At 28.6% G+C, this 26,663-nt stretch overlaps 1 protein-coding gene across 2 annotated transcripts in view; it reads right to left on the reverse strand.

The window, feature by feature from the left end:
- yem (yemanuclein) overlaps positions 1 to 24,111 on the reverse strand; it is a 126,165-nt gene extending 102,054 nt beyond the window's left edge. For both annotated transcript variants that reach the window (XM_067264539.1, XM_067264538.1), the window contains exon 1: positions 23,718 to 24,111. In XM_067264539.1, the coding sequence (XP_067120640.1) occupies positions 23,718 to 23,882 (165 nt within the window). In that variant the 5' untranslated portion in view covers positions 23,883 to 24,111. The remainder of the gene's footprint in view (positions 1 to 23,717) is intronic.
- Between the last annotated feature and the right edge of the window lie 2,552 nt (positions 24,112 to 26,663).

A 26,663-nucleotide genomic window follows, 5' to 3' on the forward strand; every position in this document is an offset into this window, starting at 1 on the left:
AAAAACATCTAAATTTAATGTTTTAATAAAAAATTATATTAGATAGATCAAAAAGTTCATTTGATTTTTACATGATGTCACTAGTAGCAATTAAGTCATTAACAGCAGTTTATATTCAATTTTTTTTCCAGTTTCAATGTAACATTCTGTAACATATATTACAAATATAAATTATTTATTTCTGTATCATATCCAAGGTTTTGAATTGAAAATTGGAGGATCTTAAGTTGCATTTTCATCAATTTATGCTTTTCTACTACTGTAAAAAAGAAAAATCACAACAACTGCATTATTTAAGAAGCTGCTGTTGATGTCCATACATGTCAAAAAGTAATTTAAGAAAATTACATACAGGAGATGTTTCTTTAGAAAATGTACATGATATCTAAGATCCTCAGCTGTTAATATGATAATTGCATCATCATTAATTCAAGAGAACCCACATTACACCACCAGAGAAACTGCAGAAGTGTTATTTACCACTCAGAGAATCAGTTGTTGATCAACTGAGCAAGAGAAATCTGATAGGCAGATATTCTGCCTGTGATTTGTTGCTGAAACATGACCAGATGGATTATGATAAAATTGTCTGTTTATGATAATGTGCAGCAAAAACAAATATTATGGAGAAAGTTAACTGATTCCTCTGCAATGTACAGTATAATAGTTAAAATACTACACATCCAAAATAGCTTATGCTAATCATTTGGTTGGACTGGAAGGAATTATCTATTATGAACTGCTACCTCAATATCAGACCATTAATCAGGGCCGGATTTACATAAGGGCATTTGGGGCCTGTGCCCAGGGTCCCCACAAAATAGGGGCCCCCACAAAAACTAAAAAAAAATTATGTTTAAACATAATTTTTTTTCTATTACCGCGACAGCCTAGTGTGGCCTAATCACGAGGGCAACAGGCAGAGAAAACCAAACCCAGGAAAAAACCTATGAAACATCGGAAAATTTCGAGAAAAAATTTTACATAGGTATTTTTCAGTTAAATTAAAATAATTAGTTTTACACAATAAAATATATGTATGTTTACAATAACCTTATTTTTAAATGAAATTTACAACTTCCTAGTTCAAATCTAATTGAAAGTACAGTATTTTGTGTAAATTTTCTAAATCATCAAATTTGCCTACTCTTAAAGGGGGGACACCCACCGAATTTGTGCCCAGGGCCCCTGGATTGATAAATCCGGCCCTGCCATTAATAGAAAACTACTGTTCCAAACTTGATAATGTGAGGCAAGCATCAAGAAAAATAAACAACATAACAAGTAAAAAAAGATGTGACTTTCCAATGCAATAATGCTAGAATGCATACATCTTTGATCACTTGGAAATATTACTAGAATTTGGATGGGATGTTTTGTGCTACTCCCCATATTCTCCTAATCCTGTGCCTTCAGAATACCACTTATTTTGATCTCTCTAGAATAGTTTCAGGAAAGTTCAGTAACTTAGACTATGTAAAAAAAAATCACTTAGAGACATTATTTTACAAAAAGTCCTCAGAATTCTTTGCACTTGGATAATAGATCTACCCAACAGATGGGCTAAAGTAATAAAAAACAAAGATAAATATATGATTTACTAAAGTTATTTTTTAATTTTTAAAATTTAAGTATTATTTTTCATCTTAAAATAAAAAAAAATTTTTTTAATCAATCCAATAAATTGTTTTCCAAATATTCAACATTTTAATAAATTTATTATTATTTGAGAGTACTTTGAAAGTTCCAACTCCACTTCGATAAAATGTTTACTAAATCATCTACTAATAACCCCCTATTATATTCCATTCATATTGACATATTTGAAGTGTCTCAAAGTATTATAAAAATCAGTTTTTGTTTTCAGATAAAATATATATATATGTATAATTTTAATTATTTGAAGTTACTTTTTTTTCTCAATTACCATCAAATTACAATCAAACCTTGGTTTTTGAACTTAATTCATTCCTAAAAGTTGTTCAAAAACTGATTTGTTCTCAAACCAAAACAAATTTTCCCCATAAGAAACAATGTAATGTGGATTAATCCATTCCCAACCTCAAAAATGAAGTCTTTTTACCCTTTTAGCTGTATTTCATGTCTAAAAATTCCTACAAATGCAATATATTATTATATATAATAAATATTATCTATATCTATATCCATTACATATATAAACTAGCAACGAGTTGTTCAACATTCCTGGCAACATTTAAAATTTGAATATTCAAAATTCTGTTAGTAAACCAAATTGTTCAAAACCCAAGGTTTACCTATATTACATTTGTTTTACATTTAGAAATTTATTAATTTTATATAATTTCATTTAACAAAAATGTAATTTTACAAATTTTAGAACTAATATTCTAAAATACTAGAACATTCTCATTGTCATAATCGAATAATAACAATAAAATAAAAGTTTAAGATGAACAAAACTACTTTTGGTGCTTGGAGGATGAAATGAAACACAGCAACTCAACTCAAATTATACAAAGAAACCAGCCTAGTAGCCTGGTCCCATTAACAACTGCAAAAGTAAGAACTGCCTGTTCAAAGAAAGGGAGTATTCTTGAACAAAAGAAAAGAGGAGAGCATGTCAGATCCTTTAGATAAGAAGAAACATGCAATGACAAAATTAGACTAAGTTAAAAGTTTGGATTCCAAGATTTTTTATTAAGAGCAAATATAATAGTTATTGTTTGTTTCATATTTAAATTTTTATTTCTATTTTTTAACACTACAAAATGTTGTACAACAGTTGTAAACTTGCTTGAGCAAAAATTCTAGACTTATCCTTATTTCTAAAATAAATCATAAAAAGTAGTTATCATAACCAAATAAAAGTTTCATTTATATAAGCTCTTCAAAAAAATATTGAAAATTTTAAAACTCAAAAAGAAAAAGCATTTCTCTGCACACAAAGCTAGAACTACTTAAAAATCAGAAAGCCATTCAAACGGCTGAAAACATTTGTACTTAATGATTTAATTGCTAGAAACAAAGTGTGAAAGGTTTTTTTGTGTTACTGAAAAAACATTTTAAAGTATATTACAAAATATAGATATTCTCTACATGAGAATAAGGTTTCTTGAAAATATTAAAAAGAAAAGAAAGTTGTTTAGAATAATTGACTGGATGGTTCAACTATTTCTACTTTAAATAAGTTTTGAAGCTAACAGATTCATAATTAAAAAGACCTCTGATAACAAAATCTTAGTTTGAAACTTTTACTGATCATTCATGCTTATTATAATATGATATTTTATAGTTCTAAATGTAATTAAGATACATTAAACAATTTCTACAAACAAAAATAAACATGAAATTAAAACATAAACAAAACAAAAAATAAACATAAGATATAATTCCTAAAATTCTCAGAAGTACTTTTTAAACGAAAGAAAAAAATATTATGTTTTCATATTTTTGTAAATAAAAATTATAAAATTTTTCTTTTCTGTAAGTGTTCAAAGGATATATTCTGTTCTATTCTTTGAATATTTTTGTCCAAAATTTAAAACAAAAAAAAGTTTTTGAAGTTAAGTAAACAAAATAGTAAAAAATAGAACTTATCTATGCATCTGAACAATTTTTTTCATTAATTTTCACTTCATTATCAATTCTATTTAGAACCATCAAGCTACTTTATTCTAAACTTTTAAAAATATTTTGTTTTTAAAACTCAAAAATTTTTAAACAACTGTTATAAGGTATACTTTTTAATTGGAATAAGAATTTGCAAGAAATAAAATCATATATTCAAAAGAAACAATAATAAAAAATATAAATATAATAATTTAATTTGCACTTTCCAATGAATCATAAACTTCCAGAGGAAAATATATATTTCCTCTGGCAGTCTGGCAGCTAATTCTAATGCAAATTAGAAGAAATATATATATATACCTTCTAATTTACTAGAGGAAAATATATAGGTGATTAGTTAAAATTTACATAAACTTTATTGTAAAGAGTTGAACTTACAATGTATGAAAAACATGACATTCACATATTAGATATTTTGCATTTCAGAAAAATTACTCCAAAGTAATGAATTTCTTGTCTTAATATCTTTAAAAAAGATTATTCTAAAATGTTACTAGTAGAATCTAATGTCATCAGATCCTAAAATAGATCAGTTATTTTTCTATTTAGAAAGATTACTTTACTGAAGACCTAAATTTAACATTTCCAAGTCAATTCACTTTTTAAATTTGTGTTCAGAATGGTTAAAATTAAAAATCTTCACATTATTGATACATACATTGATACATTATTGATTAATTATTTATTCAGCAATCTTTAAGTATTTAATCTTTTTAATATTTCTTAATTAAGCTGTGTAAAAATTAAAGTTTCAGATAGTTTTATACACTTAAAGATATATAAATAGAAAACAATTATATATATTTCAAAAACTGCTTCAGAAATTGAAATTAAACTCATTAAATTTGACTCTTAATTCTACTTTATTACTTCTAATATTTTAATTCTTAAAGAGAATAATGGCTGCCTTATAGAAGTCAAACATGTTAATCTATTTAATTAAATCTCCATCTTTACAACAAATAAAGCTTAGACAACAATAAAAAAATAAAATAAATTTGGTAACTCACGCCAAATTTTAACTGGGTTCTGGTAGAGAAACTTCACTGACTTCAGCGTTAAACTATTTCTTTTTTTTTTTTTTTTATTATCACAAGCACTTTCGACGAGTTTATAATCGTCGTCTTCAGGTGAAACGAATTATTTTAAAAAACGAACGTGCAGAATGTTCTAAGGAGAACAGAATTTTTGAATTCAAAAACAGGCATCCGGTAATTCCGTTACGAACGCGCAAAAAAGATGTTGGCATGTTCGAAAATCATAAATCTACGGTGCGGGCGGCGCATGCATGGAACTGACACCGTGATGGCGATACGATGTTAGGCGCGTTTCATTGTTTAAGTGCCGATATAATGCTACCCACACTCCGGGTAGATCAAGAGTGGGGACATTACATGCTTCCGTAGTAGCTGTGAGAAGCGCTTCCCAGATGAGTACAAGCCTTCGATTGCTGCAACACTTTATTATTTCCGTTCTGGACCACAGGGGTTGTAGCCTTGTTCAAGAACTTTTTTAGCGAGCTCTGTGGTATATTTTCCCTTTGCTACATCATCCTGATGCTCTGCTAGACGGGAGGCGAGCATTCTTGTTGTTGCTCCTATGTATCTTGTGCTAGTTCCCGTTTCCGGATTTTCTAGGTGTATTGCGTAGACTCCTGATTTTTCTAAAGTAGTTAGCTTGTCATGATCGTTACAGATGCACCTACGTAGGTTTGGTAGAGGGGTTATAGGTAGATTGTAGTTGTACCGCCGAAAGATGCGGCTGATGCGTATAGAGGGTGGTCCGAGATACGGCAACGGAATCTGGATCGTGGATGTTTTTTCTTTTTTGTGCAGCGTGGTACGTGGGAATAGGGACTCCTTTACCTTGCGGAGTACATGCTCGTATTTGCCACGCGTGAATCTTGCACGAGATACTGCTAGTCTGACGATGTCTAATTCACTTTTTATTGCTATCTGCGTTGACGGAAGTAATAGCGCCCTTCTAACAAGTGCAGCAATGGCGGCATTGATATATCTCGACGGTTGGAAAGCATCTGCTGGGATAATAGACGGTAACTCGTTAGATTTGTGATGAACTGCAAACTGCGGCCCCTCAACCGACTTTTTTATGCACAAATCCAAGAATGTTATTGATTCATCCTGCTCTTTCTCCCAGGTGAAACTGATCGTGGGGTATATGCTTGCTAGTTGCTGCACAAATTTGAAAAATTCCTCCTCTGTATTCTCCCATATTATTAAGATATCGTCAACATAGCGCAGATACAGTGACGGATAACTGACGGCGAGAGGGGAGTGGAAGATTCCACGCTCGATTTCTCTCATAATGAGCTCAGCTAAGACTGCAGATAGCGGGGAGCCCATAGGAACTCCTTGCCTTTGCAAGTAGATGTTCTTGTTGAAAAGAAAATAGTTGTGCTCGGTGATGGAAGTTAGGGCGTCACGTATGTCTAGCACCTGTTGTATGTTAAAACCTTTTCTGATGATCAATGCGTTGGCAAGCATTACGGCCTCGAAAACAGGCACAGATGGGTATAATGACACCACATCCAATTTGTAGAAAGTATAGGAGCTTTGGGGCGTTCTACTTATGCTGGAAACAATGGTGGACTTGGCAGCCACAGATGATGGGGTAACGTACGGTGAATCTGGAAGGAGTTCACGCAAGAACTTTGCGAGCGCCTTTTCTAGGTAATATGTCACGCATGCGCCGCCCGCACCGTAGATTTATGATTTTCGAACATGCCAACATCTTTTTTTGCGCGTTCGTAATGGAATTACCGGATGCCTGTTTTTGAATTCAAAAATTCTGTTCTCCTTAGAACATTCTGCACGTTCTTTTTTTAAAATAATTCGTTTCACCTGAAGACGACGATTATAAACTCGTCGAAAGTGCTTGTGATAATAAAAAAGAAATAGTTTAATGCCGAAGTCAGTGAAGTTTCTCTACCAGAACCCAATAAAAAAATAAGAACAGCTAAAGAAAAACAACTTACAATTAACAAAATTATAAACAACATATACAACAAGAAACAAAGAAACAATATAAAAATATCTGTTCTTATAAACAAAGATTATTTATGATGTCTGATGATGTATCTCTATCTGAAACATGCCCTATTGATTGCATAGCAGAATAAACTGAAAAATTAGAGCATGTATTAACGAGGATAGATAAAAACAGCAGCATGTTGTACTCCTTAAATTAAGACTTAGAACCCAAAAGGTTCAATAGTCAAACCAAGACTGGCTGGATTAAAACTGTAAGGAAGATTGCATATAAAACTAATAAAAAAAATTTATGGAAATATAAGACATACAAAATAAAGTTATTTAAATGCATGTACTGTCTAGCCTGATATGCTAACTTGTAAGCTGTGCAAGATCTAATTAAGTAAACAAAAAGATGTTTTATTAACAATGATAACATAATACATTATATTTATGTATAAATCAAGAAATTTTATATACACTTATTTATAACACTTAGCTCAATCTTTAGTAATGAAAGAAGGATGGAATCAGATTACATCTGAATACCCAAGATTGACAATATAGTAATTTTAAATATCACATGTGAAATTGTTATATTCAGCAAAAAGTAATAACTAATAGAACCATTTATAATCAGAAACTTAACTGAGACATTAGCTCTCCTATAAATTTTAGCACTTATAGAATTTTTGCAATTTACAGTAACAATTTCAAGACACACTGATCTTTTAAACATCATGTTGATGACATGATTACATGAAATACAAAAGACCAGTACAAGGTATCAAAGACAGATAAGATAAACAAATAATAAAATAATAACATATCTGGAATAAAGCTTAAAATAGATTATATAAAGTGTTTATTTAATCTAAATAATGAATTTCATGATCAAGTTAAAAGATAATTAATAAATACCAACTTGTATATAAGGAATATAAAAGGATTTTTTCCTGTAAAATCATAAATGTATTTTTTGAATGAAATATGATACTTTTAGATCCTAGCTCTTAATTAGAATAAGAAAACTACTATATAAATCAACAATATAGAAAATAAAGGAAAAAAATGTATAAACACTAACTGGATATTGCAAAAAGGTTATAACAATAGTACAGTGTTATCAGAATATGTAATGAAGAAAGAAAAGTATTTTTAAAAACAGAAAGAAGCTAAAATTATCCAAATGCAAAAGAAAAAGATATTCAATGATAATAGCAAAGAAACTCAGAATTGAAATAAACACTAATACCAAAATCCAGCTGGATTTTGCTGGATTTCCTTGCTGAATTTTGATGTTATTGTTTACTTGAACTGCATCCAGTTACATATAAGTTGTTTATTTGCTTAGAATTAAGATTAGAAATAAATAAAATTGAGAATAATATTAAAAAAACAAACAAAAACTAAATCAATAGGCTTCATGACCATGACCTTCAGACAATTATAAAAGCGAAGATGTTAATGCTAATGTTCAATTTTAAAATAATGCTTTAATGTATTCTACTTAAGACCATCAAGACCAAGTTATTAGAAAGCAGTTTTAAACTTGATTTGATTTTTCTTAAAGTAAAGTAAAATTATCAAAACCTATCTCCAAGTATTACAATCTACAAAAACAACACTTTTATGGGAGAATTCACATTTGTAAAAATACCAAGATCCAAGTATTTTTCAGCCTCCCGGCTAATCAAAAGTGCCTAATTACTAAATATGCATAAAATAAAGGTTTTGTATTCCAAAATCTTAAAATTTATTTATTTTTTCATTGGAATTCAATGGAAGCTTGGAACTTTTAATGATGTTAGCAAATTCTCCAATAAAATAATGTTTTGTGGAAAATATAAAAAAAAACACACATGCATCACACATAAATTTACCACACACACAGACCATATATACAACATACCGTAAAATGGGGTGACTTCAGCTCATGTAGGTGATTGTGACCAAAATATTAAACAATAATAATAAATTCCTACAACTTCTAGAATATAAAATAATGCAGGTATCCCTTGATTAACATGGTTAATTAATCCCACAATCCTACCAAATATATCAAAATTGCATTAATCAAAATACTGTACAGTATCTATGTTAAGTAAAGACAGCTGGTAAAGCCGTTAAATTAAACTTCTGCCACATACATAAAGGGATTGTCTTGCCTGTAATCAAATCCCGCATTAAGCAAGGGACACCTGTAGTAATGTAGTTGAATTTTTTGAATTGTATATCAATTTGATTTATAGGATAAAAAATATATCAAAAAATTTTTGAATATGTTTAGTTTTATAGTTACTTTTTATATTTAATAATAATGATGATAAAAATTAACCTCTGAAAAACTGATCTAGAAAAAGAAATGGTATATGCATTTGAGTCTATATTTTGCTAGTTGTATAGTTTCAATTTTAAAAATTTAAAAAGATGAAGCATAATTAGTTTTTCATCAAATACTATTATATTACAAAAGCTACTATGTAAAGTGAACATGGCCATCATTGGTTACATTTGTCTGCAATAAAAAAGTTGTAGATGGCATGGTTTTCTATCATGGCAACCTGCAGTAAGAAGTAATCAGCAGACAACAGAAAAAGTTAGTTTTTTATTGTTTTGAGTATTATATGAATGAATTATTGATTTTATTACATTAAAATAACGTCATATTTTTAGAAATAATGCCAAGGCATTACATGCCTAAAAGTGGGTCAACAAGATAAGTTGTTCATAGTAAACAAACAATACAAGCTGCAGTTGAAGCACTCAAATCTAGTAGAATGTCACAACAAGAAGCTAGTTCTTACTTCAACATTGCAAGGACAACTTTACAAAATAAAATTAATGGAAACCATCCTTTGAAAGGAGGTCAAACAGTTTTGACCATAGAAGAAGGGAAAAAAACATTAGTTACCATCTTATTATAGCATCAGAATTTGGATTTCCCATTACAACTGAATTATGACATGTCAAAAGGATTATTTAGACCATAAAGGAGCAAAAATTCATAAGCTTAGAGATAATTTACCTAGATGTGATTTTATAAAAACAGATTTTTACAATGCAATAAGGTAATAGCTGTATGAACATCTAATACCATAACAGGAAGAAAGAATTACTACTGAAACTATAGAAGAGTTTTACAATAATTTGGCACATACATTAGATGGCACTGAACTTGACTGCATTATTAACATGGATGATTTAACAGAGCTCAGAATTTCCAGAAAAAATATTGAGAGGAGACTCTAAAAGTGCCTATAAATTCAGGTTATACAAGAACAAAAAGGTTTTAACAGATAAAGAATGTTTTCAATCCCTGAAAAGAAAAAAAAGCAATAGTAAAAAAAACATAGTAATCGCTTATTTCAAATTTTTATAATTTTGTAATAAAAATTTTTGTTACACAATTTTGATAAAAATGTTATCTGTGATAATTTTTGATAAAAATGTGATCTTTATGACAACAATATTACTGTTAATGTTATGAGAAAAATAATCTCAGTAATATCTTTGTGATCAAAATGTCTGTAATAATTATTTTATGATACTATTTCTAATATCATTTTATTTTGAATAAAAAAATTTTAAAAATCTTGTTTTATATAGTTTTTTATGGTTTATAAAGTTTTAAACTTCAAAAGAATAATGTAAATAAATGGTAAGCTTTAAAAGTATACTTCTCTGCATTCAAAGCTAGAACTGCATAAATTAAGAAGAAAATAAGAAGAAAAAATAAGAAAATAAACTACTTAAAAAAAAAATAAAAAAAATAATAATAATAATAAAATATAATTTTAATTAACTATTTATTTTAAAATATATTTTTAATGCTCATATTCAACTCATAAAAGGTTAAGTTAATATATTAAATTATAATAATAGCAATTGCAATTCTATGTGTATTGATTTTAATCCCACTTTTTTGAAAAAATTTGCTGAAGTCAGCCCATTTTACAGTATATATTATATATATCCAATATTTTAGAGATAAATTCTAGAGTTAAAAACATGCCTAAAATTCTTTAAGAGTTTTGGGTTTTTCAAAATTCATTTCATTTTCAAGAAATGGCCTACCAAAACTTTACATCTGAAACCAATTTTAAACCTCCTGCTAAAAAGACATTGTTGTTTGTTTTCCATTCATATGTTACCAACATTTACAAGCTGAAGCTTTTTATTTTAAATGTTAAAAATTGTTTTTCTGAATACATGTTAGCCAATATGCAAAATTCACTGGTTCATTGCATATAATCATGCATCCCTATCTGTGGAAGATATTTTGAGTAGTTCTTGTAAATTATTCTGTTTAATTTTGTAAAAATTGAAATGATATTCAAAGTAAATTTACACTGAAAAACTCTTCTTGCTTTCCACCTTTTTTTTCAAAAGTTATATTGTGCACCAAAAAAATTGGAAATTGTGCCAGTAAAAGATTTATGATTGACAAAAAAATGTGCATCATTGGAAATCCATGAAGGAAAAGTTATTTCAGTGTACAAAAGACAGAAAATCATTCCCGGGGACTAAAATAGGAAGATACCCTAACATTACATCAACTGCCATATAACATCAGGCTATTAATTGGCAATAATAATTCTAAATTACTAATATATTTGACCTTAAAGGTAAGCACCATCTCAAATTATAATTATTAAATTTAATACAATTTTATCAGTAATTTATAATTATTCCTGCCAATTAATAGCCCGATGTTATACAGCAGTTGAAGAAGTGTTATTATAATGTACAAAGTTTCATATGAAGAGACCCTGCAATTAATGCAAATTATATATATCAGGGGTGGCCAACAAGTCAATCGCGATCGACCAGTCGATCGCCAAACCAATTTTGGTCGATCGCTCGCGATGTCTTGACTTAATGTGTTACACTTGTAACTGAATGCAACGCGTGAACGTAATACGCAAAAGCAACAATATGCATACAGTTATGACTGGACTCGTAGAAAACACAGCCATTTAGCTTGAATATTTGATACTGTCATGCGATAGCTTCTTTTCTTTAGTATTAACAATATTATTATTATTAATCAATATTGTTTATCCACGGTGACAACGTTGAGTTTCAATTTTTCATTTGTTTAAAATGTAAGTACCTGTTCTTTATGTTTTAAATTAAATTATGGCTTTTCTTACCTATCTATTTACTTGATAAGTGAGCTTTTTCGGCAACAGACCTCTATATTTTTGGATTTTTGGAAACACGTCAATTGAGAAAAATATCCCAGTATCACCAAATGTAGCAAATATATTTATTCCTGTTTCGAAACTACATACCTGTGTGAATTGGCATTTTCATACTTAAAGTTAACAAAGACTAAACATTCTGTCCGGACTGATTTCCATACTGAAGAATCATTATTATTATCTTTGTCAGGATATACACCTAATTATGTTTCCTTGGTAAAAGACGTGCAAACTCAGTCCTCTCATTAATGTAACGTAATAAAATAAATTCTAAATCTGCCTTTATCAGTAGCTAATTTGAATTAATAAATATTGTTAATAATTACTCATGTTGTTTTAATTCCCCCAGACGTGAGTATTTTGGCCCGTTAAATAATTATGTTGTGTTTTACGTAGGTAGATATACAGGGTGTTTCAGTACAAAGAGCACTCCCCCGAGCTAATGATAGATTAGCAAAAAATAAGTCTAAAAGTCTTATATCATTCTTCCATGATAAATTTTCCTCGCCAAAAAAAAAATCGCGAAAGTAAAATCTTATAATCAAATTATCAGCCGTACTGTGCAGTTTTATAACAACTTTTTCAAGTTTAGGAACAAATAGTACCACAATTTATACATTGTAATTGATAAAAAAAATTAAATTATATTTTAAGTTAATAAAAATCTATCTTGAAAGTGTCGAAAAATCGATTTTTTTAGGTGCCGCCTGTACGGAATAAACTCGTAACTGCAAATATCAAAAGTTGGGTCTGGAAATTTAATTTCTTTATGAGCCTATATCTTGAAAACTTAATAAGTGATTTAAAAAATAAAAAATAGTTTTGAACATATATTTTCCTTATCTACCCATAGCTCGCAGGAGTGCACCTCGTACTGAAGCACAGTGTATAAACATAGTATGTATTTCACACCCCCCTCGCCACTTAGACTATGCCTACGACAACAAGTCGATTGCAACACATTTTTACGATAAAAAGTAGATCTTATGTACACAAAAGTTGGCCACCCCTGATATATATATATAATCATATATAATATCATATATATCAGGGGTGGCCAACAAGTCAATCGCGATCGACCAGTCGATCGCCAAACCAATTTTGGTCGATCGCTAGCGATGTCTTGACTTAATGTATTATATTTGTAACCGAACGTAACTGTATACATGCAGTTATGACTCGACTCATAAGCAGTGAGTGCACTCCGTACTGAAACAGTGTATAAACATAGTATGTATTTCACACTTCCCCCTCCCCACTTAGACTATGCCTATGACATCAACAAGTCAATCGCGACACATTTTTACGATAAAAAGTAGATCTTATGTGCACAAAAGTTGGCCACCCCTGATATATATATATATAATCATTTTTATTTTTTCCAATTTTAAACTCCTACTACAGCTTAAATTTGAAGTAATATGGTAGTATTTTGGCAAGAAATTTTAAAAATTCCTTTTTTTGGCAGGCCATATCTTGGCCATATCATATCTTGAAAATTATTCAACTACTTGTATTTTCATACACACAAATTTAATAATTTTGCTACATTCAAATCACTGTATTCTGCCTCAACTAACTCACCCAACAAGACTGCTACTTTATTCAAAGATTCTTTAATATACATTTTCAGTATAATATGCAAACCAATGCTTTCAGATCTGTACTCCATTGTCAGGGTTTCATAGTTCTTAAAATTATGAAATTTTTACATTAAATTTCTTTACAAAATTTACACATTGGTTTGTATTTTGTACTGAAAACAATATATTGAAGTATCTCCAAATAAAGTAGTCTTATTAAATGTTTGAAAGTTTTGTTAGTTGTTTTCTTATTTTTATTCTTACATTTCTATTTTCATTACATTTTATTAAATTTGAATAATCTAAATTTAATGAACTTAAGATTCTTTAGTAGTTTGAAATCACCTATTTAAAAATAATAGAAGTTGGATAAGTCTTTCTTATCACAGAAAAATTGTTTGTGGCCTTAATAAGTTCTAGTAAAAGTCAAATCTGAGTTATACAAAATCTTTTTCCCTGACAACGATCATTTAATTCTACCTATAGTCCATCTTATCAAAGGATCTAAGAAACATATCAAATTAATTTTATATGATAAAGAATATGTAGCAAGTTTTCTTATCTTCAGTTTTCAAAAATTTAATAATGTTTTATAATTATATAACTATGTTAATATATTTTGAAATAACATTTGAAAAGAAAATGAAATTACTGCAAGTTTTCAATAACTTTCTATTAAATGTTATATAGCTAGATTATTCCTGTGTAAGTATACATAAATTTCATTGCCATATAAATAGAAATTTTCAAACTTTAATGAAATTTCTATAAATCCAAAACAAAATATAAACATAAAAGTCATTAGCACTTCTAACATTCAAAGGTTTTCAGTGATGATAACTTTATTTGAAGTGCTGTATTGAAATTCTCAAACTTACTTGTAAGGTTTAAATCATAGAAAGCTACGAAATCTCATAACTTGTCATAATATATAAATATATTTTTATCAATTAAATCTGTGACAATATTCCTAAAAGTTATTTATAAACAAAAAATCAAGTCAGGAATTAAAGGAAAAGCTATTCAATCTAGTTTCAATAGCTTTTTCTAGTGTGACGTATTTGTATTTATTGAATCTAGGATTTCATTTTGAAAATACTGTATCTTACTTTCTCACAAAATAAGTACTTAACCTTATTAGTATATCATGTGACTTGTTAACAAATTAAACAAAATATAATAAATTGTTAAACAGAATAAAGCTGTTAATCAAAAGTAAAAATTATTTGAAAAAGTTACGTCAAGAAATTTGATTATACACTCAAACCTGTTTTTGTGCGGTCTTCTTTTGTGCAATTTTTTATATGTGCAATGTGTTTTGTGCAATTATTTTTGTGCAGTATACCAATTTGATTGAAATTCATATACCGCACACAAAAAAAGACCGCACAAAAACAGGTTTGAGTGTATAGTAAGAACATATCCAAAGCTTTATAACAATAAAGATAGAAAAGTATGATTAGATAAAAAATTAAAATCATATAAAATTAATATCACCACCAAGTTAAAATAAATTCATAATGTGAAGTAGTAAATTAATCAAAATGTCTACACTAAATACATTATTCAGAATATATATAAAGCAAAATAATCTAAATGATTCCAAGTAATTTATGAAAATGTAACCTCTTATTTAATTGCAATACTAAGTTCAAACAATATTGATATGGAGTGAAAAATTAGAATAAATTTGTTGAAAGAATTTGTGAATTAGAATAATTTAAAATATATGCTCTCCACCTCAAATTAGTAGTGGCTTGCTCCTGTACATCACACTTTTTCTTTATAACAATAGTCATGCCAGTCATCTATCTAACGCCTCTCAGGGAAAATGTTTGAATTAAAATAACATAACTTCTGCTTTGCATCAGAAGTTCGAATATAATTAATCGGAGCCTCCTGCCCCTAAAGTTTCCATATCTGGTCTCATCTTTAATCTAACTAACTCCATTCTCAAGATTAAGGAAAGACAGATGGACAGACAACAGTAGGAATTTATAGTTCTATAATTTTTTCAAATTGCAGCTCAAGGTTAAACAGCAAATCAGATCGCCAGATACATTTCTAGTCAAACTACACAAGAAAGTTATAATATATACTGTCAATTTACAGAATAGAATTAAAAGCAAATATGACTAGGTCAAATTAATATGAATCACATCATCTCATTAGGAAGAATTGAAACAAGACACTGTAATCGCCCACATTCTGTTAGCTTTTGTATAAATCAGTATTGATATTTCTAATATTGTAAAATCAATAACAACATATACACGTAATATGCATATGATACAAACTATAATACAGCTGAAATAATTCAGAAAATTTTGGGTTTATATTTACCAGTAATATTAAATTCTGCATTAGACGTGATACTTAATTTGTCATTATAGTAAACAGATAACTAAGCAAATTAATAAATTTATTTTCTTATTTCATTTTTTGAGGAAAAAAAAAACTATGTAAATTGAGAGAAAAGTTAATAAAAATTGAATGATTGCAGGATTTTATGGAAATTTCTCATGCAGACTGGCACATAAAAAGCTTACTATTAACCATTTGTTGATAAGAAAAAAATTATTAAAATAGTCATCAAAACTAAAATGAAGTTCTTAACTGATTTATTCTAGTTATTTAAAGTAATAATAAAGATTCATTCAAATTATATTATTCAGTTTATTAAAACAAACTTAAAATTTAAAAATTATCAAACTAATCATTGATAAAATATTAATTTTTCAATTTTGTATTTAGATTCCATTTGCATTAATTTTTTTAATTGAAGCTACATATATTACAATTAAAGATTTTGAATTTTTTTCAGTTAAGTTATTTAAAAAATTCTTATAATTTTTAAAACGTTAAATTTATCACCATCAAATCAATGATAAGTACTGCACAAAAACATAAAATAGCAATCAAAATAATAAAAGTTCATTAATTTTTAATTTAAATGAGAATGATAATTATTTTTATAAAATACTAGAAATTTATAACATTATTAAAAATTGAAAAATATATATCTTATTAATATCTGATAAAAGATTATTCTTTAAAGACAGTAAATAAACTCAATGAAAGACTTTATATAGTTACTGAATAACATTAAAATAAAAATAAATTTTATTGTATAAAATTTATATTTTTCATATTCAAAACTATGAATAATAAGTCTTGATCAGAATACAAATGAGATAAAATTCTTCACATACAGGAATTTTCACTTAAGAATGAAGTCAATAAACCTTCCAAGGAAAATACCCAGAAATCATTTAATTTGTTTATAAAACACGTCATTAAAAAATCACTAAGACTATCATCATCATTCAGTGAAATTTTATCACTTCTATTTAAAATCAACAATAAAGAAAATGTTATGTTATATTTTAAAAAGTTATTATTAATCCAATTTTTTTAAAATTTTGAAAATATGTTAATTTTTTTTTCATTTTAGAATATTTCACATATAAATTTTATAAGATTACTATTGCATATGACCAAAACTAAAATATGAAAATTATATCAAAAACAAAAACCAGCTTAGTATTTATTTAGTATTACGCTAATGGGTGATTCCAGAAATACTGAATTCAATAGTGAGTAAGCCTGATAGTACAAGAGAGGAAAAATGTTTTATTAAATTCACGATCTAAAATTCACTTGATTCAAGATTATTAATCTAAAACAGTGACCAATATTGATTACAGATAACATAACCTAATAACAAACATTAAAAACAAAAAAGGAGAGAATTAAAATGCCCATGTTTCAAAAATATATCCTGCATTTTCTTTGAATGTAGAAGATATACAAATTGCAAATTAATTCATTTAATAAATTCTGAATCTTTAAAAAATTATTCACAAATTTTAAATGTTATAAAATGCATAACTTAAATAAAATTGAAGATAGGATAAATATTTTTGTATAGACCTCATACACATATATTATGATTATTAAGTCATTAGTTAAAAATCAATATCAATAATTCACGATACATATTACAGTTAGCCTTGAAAACATTCCATGAGTACTTATAAACATTCATATTCTAAATCAAATTTGTTAGATTTTATTTTCTTAGTAATGAGAGATAATATGGCATTTATTAATTAAATAAACAACTTCATATGTTACAGTTAATATCTTTCTGCACCTTGATACAGAAGGAAAAAGTATTATAAAATTAGGCTTAAAATAACAATAGAAGTAATTTTAATTATTTGCATTGAAACAATGCAAATAATTAAAATTGAATCAGATTGTTTATTACAATATAAATAAATATAATAAATAAATATTACAAAGAATTATTTAAGTTCTCAATGATCTTATATGTCCAACATTTTATATAAGGAAAGCAGTAGTCATGAAATTTTATGTAATTAATGTAACAGAATATTAACTGCAATGATAGGAATACATCTCAAAACAATAGATTACCTAGAATGTTACATTCCTATCCAACTCAAAAATTTTACAACGCAACACTTTTTTCAAGACTGGATATGACCAGAATACATAATGACATTGAAATTAACAGGGACTACATTATAGTACAGAATAAGAACATGAAATAGCACAGGTAGAAGAATGGTAGGAACAGGCTATGGAGATATTGGACAATATAAATCAGGTAGTGGCTAGTGAGTATGTTGTGAATTGTGTGTGACATATTGTTATTTCTCACTATTGTCTGAAGTTCGGAATGTGTGATGGTGGTTGCTACAAAGTTAAAAATAGAGACCATTTACTAGTATTTTATTTTTAGTAAATTTTTTAAAAGTAAAAGTAGGTCCGTTAATTTCAATGTCTATATAAAATTTATATTAAAAAAAAATATAATTGCTCTCAGAAAAAAATAAAGAGATCATTCAACTTTCAATGATTTCTGATATTGTTATAGATAGCAGCAATTTGATCAACATGTTTCAACCTTTAACAATATTATTTGTTTGTCTACCAAGACTAAAATAAAGGAGAAATTATATACTGTGTCTTACAACAATTGACATAAAAACATGTTTTTCCATTAATGTCGATTATTACCATCCTATGCATAGAAAGCTAAAAAAGGCATCTCAGTTCATAACAGAGAAAAACAAAGCAAAAAACTGCTTCTGTCCAAATATGACAATTATAGATACTGCATTAATGGAGCTACTGATATAGACAAATTTATATCAGTCACTTACATTAAAGCAGTATCTATACTTCTTTAGTTCATATGATAAGTGTAAGATTCTTAGAAACAAGACATAAAAGATAAATTAAATAATTTAATTGAAAAAACAGGCAAATATAAATTCACTGTTGAGTTTTCATAACAAAGATTTTAAAGATTTATTACAAAAAATCTATACATAATACTAATTACTTAGCCTTTGTAAAATTAAAATTAAATGCAGATAATACTGAAACAATTATGTAAAATATATCTGCTTAATAAATGTTCAAAAATTAAATATAAACTGATATTTACATTTGAAAGAAAAAAATACTACTACTAATTCCTACACTTTACAAAATTATGTTAATTTAAATCTATATAAATAAAAATGTACATGTTCATTTGTTCCTAACAGCTAATCTCCAAAAGTTATTCACCGATTGCTTTGAAATTTTGACACAGCATTGCATTCGAATAGGCGCGTTTTTGTATAACATAGATGTTGAAATTCCCCCATGGGGGAGAGGGACAAAATTAAGGCTTACCATGAAGAAGTGGGCTTCTATTATACTATTTTAGATGCGGTTTTTTTGTGTTTTAATAGGGTACGTTAAGAGAATGTACACTAAGAAGGGATTTTTCAAAATTCTCCCCACAGCAAAAGTGTTATACATTTATAATAGATACATTTTGAGCCACAGCAATGTGTGGCAGGTCTGCTAGTTTAAAATAAATGAGCTTAAAATATTTTCCTCTAGAATGATATGTATAAGAATGAAAAGTGAATTTATTAGACAAAATTTTGTTTTATAAAAGTAAAAAAAAATCATATAGTCAGTCATATTGCTTTTATAAACTTAACCTAGAGTTAAAACTTGAATGAAGATATAAAATAAAGACCTATACACTACATGGTACTATTTTAAATTAATCTTTTGTAAATATAATGTATAAATAATCCAATCGTGTTTTTCATATCACATATCAACTGAGCAATAAAAAAATCTATCATATATAACAATCATCCACTCCATCCATTCACATCGTTCTTAACTGTACAGTAAAATAAATATATAGAACTACATTATTGTCAATCATAATGTATATTAAATAAAAGATTAATAGAAATAGCATTTAATTTATTCATGACAAATACATAAAGCATTTATCTACTAATATAAATTGTTCAAAATTCATTTTAATTTAAAAAATTCTGAAATTAGCAAAAATAATTTATAGTTTGTTTCAGATATTTCATTAAAATTCATTTATAACAAAACTAAATGCAAAATTAACACTATCCTATTTTATTAAGTTAAATATATCAAATAAAAATAGAATTTCAATCAAATCTTTTCAAAAACATAAATTTAAAAAATTATCATACAGAACTAAAATTGTAGCATTTTAATATGAAATATCATATTGTATAAATACATATAAGAATGTAACTCATACTAAGAAAAAAATTCTATATGAATAATAATATAAAGCAGAATTTAAAAAATTATACATAATAATGTATTGTCTGAGTATTTTCAAATAAAAACTGAATGACAAAAACCCCAGATGTATTGCACTTCCTTTCTAAGGTGCTAATTCAATTTTTTTAAGCTCCAGAATAAATATTTCTTTTAGATTCAAAAATGAACTACTAATATTAAATTCTATATTAATTAAACTCAACAACTAATATATCTAAACAAATAATTATAAACTATAGTTAATTAAATCATTGCATTTTAATTAGCTCATTTTCCATATAACTTGAATATTATCCTTGTGGATTTTCATGCTAATTATAATTAAAGTCAGTTATATTAATTATAATGACAACAAACATTGTTATTAATATTATAAGATCACAAACTATCTATAGTTTATCTCAGAAATTAAAAGTGAATATTTAAATATACACTAAATTACAAAAATCTAATATACATTTATAATATGAGAAAACAATGTAACCATAAGTCCATTTGATGTTCAAACAAATTTTATGATACAACAAATTATCCAAGAAGTGAGTTTACTAAACATAAATAAATTACTTATTATGTTAAACAGCTTTAGTAATACATCCTAATCCTATAATATGGTGAGAATGAAAACATCCCTTAATATCTATGAGAATCAAGAGGTCAGCGGACCAAAAACATTAAAAATATAACAACACATTCCTGAATTTTAATCAGAATAATTAATCAAATTGCATAGAAATATATTAAAATTAACTAACAACAGACTAGTCACATTAGCTACCTGTTTACACAACAATTATGCTGTTAAATTAACTAAAATCCTACATATTCCAATCTAAAAATGTGATTAAAAGATGATATGAATAAAGATTATCAAAAACAATAATATAGCATAAACTGCTCTTTTATTTATGACATAATTCATAATATTTAAAAGAATTATAAAAAAAATTCATAAACAGAATATTACTGTATTATATTCAGTCTTACTTAATGGTTCAAGGATAGATTTACATAGTCACTACTGTAAACTACAATAATTTTAAAATTATATCTGGTAAGTGAGCAAATTTAATATCAAAAATGACTAATTTTAAGTTAATTTTTAATCTATCTTTTAATGAAGTACATTAATAACATACAGTAACCTTTGATTAGTGTAAATTAGATGTTACTAAATGCTAAAATTTCAAGCATATAGTGAAACACTTTTTTTATAACAACAATATCACAAACAAGATCTCTAACAAATTTTAATCTAAGATTTTATTTTTTTCCAGAAACCTTATGAATAATAATAATAATAATAATGTTAAATAATTTATTAAAAAAAAAACAAATAAAATCAATAAAATTTTAGAAATAAAGAGCCTTAGAGTTTTAAATATAGATATACATAAGGCAAAATATTTAATTTTCCCTGATACAGATTGTAGATAAATTCTAATATTTTGATATTAAAAATGCTAGTTTTTTCATTATTATAAATAACTCTTAAGATACTATATCAACAGCTGATGATAATCCCAATTCTTACAAGCAGCAAACAAACATTTGTTTCTGTTTGTGCTAACTTAAGGAAAACTATCCTAAATAATAAACTATTTGATGCAAATTTTTGATGAAATAAACATTTTATAAATAAAGAAAAAAAAAAAGAAAATGCATTTTAAATAATGCTCGAAATTATATATATTGCATAAAATCAATCATGTTTCAATGTGCGACAATCACGCATCACACAATTACTTTATTACATATACATTTGCCATATATCATAAATACACACACACGAATCCTACCCATATTAGTTTATTTATAGCCGCATTATTGGCGTGTTATTTCTGCATTCGATTAAAATAAAATTTAAAATAAAAAAAATGCATATCTGTACATTTAACTGATAAGGCACCAAATTTTTATCACCTCAAAATAATATACGCACAGCAAAGGTATAAATTATTTTTTTAATTACACACCTCACATTTTCTCCTTTAAAATAAAATAATAATACGAAAAAACATTCTAAACTATTTTATTTATTTATATTTATTCGTTTCGAGAAACTATTTTAAGCGCTACAAAACGAAGCATATTCCCTCTTTTACACCCGTCTCGATTTTATTATTCCACAGTGGTTAAACCATTAAGCGAACGGGATGTTCCTTTGCAGCGTGCTACCACCTCCACAGCCAGTGACATAGGTCAAACACGAACCCCCTCTCTCAATCTATACAGAAACGTTCCGGTCTATAAATTCACCTCCCCACGACACGTCCGAGCAGTTCATCCTGTCGCAAACACCAAGCTCGAAACGTCATAGGCGAGCCGAAGGGCGTCGACGAATTCCATCCCCCCTCCCCCATCACCCGCTAGTAAGAAAGGGACACACAAAAACTCGATGCGTTCGAAATAGTGCAAGTAAACGCACACCACCGCGCACACCAGATATAGTCCAACCTCCCTTCTAACATACATCAAAATCCGAACACCACGAGCATAAAAAAAAACACAAAAAACGAGGTTTATAAGACGGTAATGTTTGTAAACAAAGAGCGAGTACACGTAACGGTGTCAACGTCCAGTCTTCGTAACCACACATACACTTAATGCCCATAATTAAGCATATCCATGCTTGGAACGAATCGATAACATACAAAAATGATTCACATCCCTCAGTTAAAAGTGCTAAATTAGAACCCCGTTCTATATTAAGAATCACACGATGTAAAGCTTCTGTATACGTCACAGAAAAAGTGGCCATGTTATAATGAATATTTTTATAAATTAACCCCAACGCGTACGCGATTTGAGTCATTTTTTACACTTTTTAATTCGAAAACTTTTTAAAAAACGTAACAGAGCTAAAACAGCTGACGAACGGCGCGCGCCGTGATTGATGTGACGTCACAGAGAGAAAGCACGTTCTCCACAAGTCACACACAATAATTGCACACACTCGATTTTTATGTATTCCTCTCTCTGTATTGTGTTTTCGTCACACAGATTGCGAACCATTTTGGACCGTCGAACAACCGAACCAGCTCGACTTTATCCTTTTAAAACCGATACGTCACCTATCTACACACTCCCAAAGGGAAATAAAAATTAAGGACTGTATCATAAAAAAAACATTCATAAATAAAGGGAACGAAGTACATTCGACTGACGAAAAACGTAAAATAATCGCATACATACAAACACACACAAACACAACACGAGAACCTTAACACAACACAACACAAAGGGCACTAATGTCATGGTGACGTAACCCGACCCCCGGGCTAAATTACCAAAAACGTTTAATAATAAACGATGAGCAGACACGGAACGTACAGAAAAACTCATCATTTAAAGTCATAACAAACGAATACATGTAGAAAGTTAGAGTTTTTCGCGTCAACATGGCGTCTGGGTCTGGAAGTGGTAGACCAACTTTAACGGTGCTTAACGTGAGACGAAGTAGCACAAGTTAAAAGCAGACACCCCTATGCAGTTTTATTAAAGGCATACCTAGCGACTGGTAAAAAAAAAACCGTAAAATTCTCTTAATTTGTCTTCTTTACCAGTCACGTGGTCGATTTAGTATGTGTTTGGGATGCAAACCTATACGACTTTCCGTTCGCTTAGTAGAACAGAACGTAGGAAAAAAAGGTTCCAGAATTCTCTCTTACCCGTGCTGTTTTCATTAAGTCGCTGTAGGAATACTCCGGACATGTTTTGTCGTTGGATTCGTCGAGCGTCAAACTGAACCTCTGTGTCGGTGGTTGATCTTTCGCTTTCTTCTCTTTCGCTAAAGACTTGACAGTATCGAATGGTATCCTTCTCGGTTCCGCCATACCTGTTTATACATCAGGAATCCCTTACTGGTTTCGGGGCTTTGGTTATTCCCCTTTCTAATGTGATGAGTGAAAACGATTTTTAAACGTTCGCTGTTACCGCCGCCATTTTACATCCGGCACCGGTTACACTGCGCTTGCTCCGCGGCCTTGACTGCTGGATTGTGGGACGGAGCGTGCTGTTTCCCGCGCTATTACGAATACCACGTGTTGTCGTTCATTTAGTTGGGATTTTAATTTTTTCTTATGTCGACCGTTTTAATTCGTCAACACTTAAATTATTCCGTCGTTTCCGGATTTTTATCACCGTTCGCCAACGATTTAAATCGTTTTTAATTCCTATTTTAAACGTTTCAAAATTTTAAATTTTCTATACGAATTTTTACTAAAAGTATTTAAATACCTACAATTGGTTTAATCTTCTTTAGTATTTCAAATATGAATATTTATGGCTGATAATATCGTTATATCGTTTTTTTACGTTAAATTATGTCTAAATTAATTATTTAAACTACACTTTCGAAGTCATTTTCTCCACTTAACTTCTGTAAGATCAAATATAAAATTATTTAATTCGCAAAAAAAAAGAAATTTGAGGGTGAAATATATACCACTAATGAATTTTCTATGTAGCCCTCAATTTATTTATGTGTTTTACTAATTAGCTTATGAAACTTGAGACATTTAAACGAACTTTCATGGAGCATTTATTATTTAAAATTATTTTATCATCTAAATTAGATTCTTTTAAATAAGTAAACTCGGAAGTTCATATATATATTTGTTAGCATCATATATTCAATTTTTTTACTTAAAATTGAATTTTTAAAGAGATGTCGTATGGAGATCTTCATCATCTTGTAACGCCGAGAAATGAATTTCCTTTACAATTTCATAAAAGATCCAATTCTTTGCAGAATAATTCAATCTGCAGAATTTATGTGAAAAAGGAAATAATTTATTAACTAGTTAATTAATTACGTTTGTTATAAGTAAGTTCCGTGTGAAATAAATAAAATTCTTAGATTTCATGGTCCTCTTCCAAAAATGATACAAGAAATGCCTTCCCAAAGCGAAACAGTAAATATCATCTGCATTCTTGACTAACGAAATGACTTTTCTTCGAATTACTGAGCCGAATTCATATAAAACTTATAAAATAATCCACTTAAAAACCTCTGCGTAATTATATTAAAAATTATTTTAATCAGCGGTAAGCGACATATGACCCGTGGGCCAACTCCGGCCCTCGAACGTATGTAATCCAGTTCTTTAGACGTTCCGAAATATAGTAAGGGGTCCGCAAAATTACATATAATAAACCTAATTATACTATTGTAAGTTTTTATTATACATTAATTCTTTCTGTCGCCCGATTTCACTGTCGTTTTCAATCCGTTTGGCTCTAAATCGTAAAAATCTAGAAAATTTGGCCCTCCTACAAGTCCTTTCACATTTTATTTGGCCTGCCATTTAAAAAGATTGTCCACCCTGATTTAATCAATCATTAATTTCATTTCTCTTGATGGTGAGTGAAAACTTGAAGAAACATTCTCAATACACTATATTTATTCGAATTTTGCTATTTTATTTGATGAATTGGTTTACAGTATTTGATTACGCAACGCCACACATGGGCGATCTACCGAGGGAGAAATGCCTCCGGGAGGTCTTTTATGGGAACTGGCCCATATTTAGGTGTTACTAACGTGAATAAAATCCGGAAAACTCCTCATGGCCAGCCCGTTGGCGATGGGCCAACCCACGACCGACTAACTATCAGTGTTCAATGTCTTATCCATTCAGCTACAGCTAGGCTCATCATTTACGCATAATGTATGGTTTATAAAATCTGAATCCATACTACAGTCTCAAAAATATTTCATAAATTTATTTACTGTATTACAAAATATAAAAACGAACTGTTAAAGATCGAGAATTTCAAGATTATATCTATTGCAATAAAGGCTCGTAAATATATCAATTATAGAATCCGCAATTTTGAGACATTTTTCGTATGCCAAGTAGACGACTTATAAATAATTAAAACTATTAATTAAATTACATATATGCAATTTATATGAATGGAAAACATATACATTTACTTTTAAAGAGGAAAATCTTTTTTTTTTTTTTTTTTGTTTGTTTGTATTTGTTCTATTTTTGGTATTTTTCCATCCTCTGGACATTAAGAAAGCCTTTTAAATCATGTTCATTGGATGACCGAATGGCTAGAGTGGTCAAGGTGGCAACCTACTGCTCTCTAGACTTGGGATCGAATCTGGATGGGTCAAAAAATTCCAATGAATTTTTCGGGGCCCCCTTCCTTCACCACCCGACCGTCACATTGTGGATCTAGTCGAACTCATAATGGGCTTGTTAAAAGAGGCCTTCTTAGAGCCCACAAAGCGAAAAGAGTTTTTAAAAAAATCATGCTCATTGTGAGTGCCACCCTCTTTTAAAACTTTGATAGGTCTTTAATTGACCTCCCTTCTCCTAGAAATCTTTCTTATTTTTGAAATTTTGGATTGTTGTTTAACTTTTCAGATTTCGACTGGCTTGTTTCACAATAAAGTAACAGGATGTCGAAAGACGAGGTCTGGCATATCCAGGACTTACTTACTACCCATGAAAAATTGTTGAGAGTTGTTCTCCCGGATTCGATCCCGGCTTACCCAGAACGGTAGATCGCCTCAACCGACAAAAGGGTAAATCGGACAGAAAATAATTCATGATCACCAGAATAATTTTTAAGATTTTTACTAAATTAAATAATAATAA

Source organism: Centruroides vittatus, unplaced genomic scaffold, assembly GCF_030686945.1.
Source record: "Centruroides vittatus isolate TY-2023 unplaced genomic scaffold, ASM3068694v2 contig_19, whole genome shotgun sequence".
Taxonomy (NCBI): Eukaryota; Metazoa; Arthropoda; class Arachnida; order Scorpiones; family Buthidae; genus Centruroides; species Centruroides vittatus.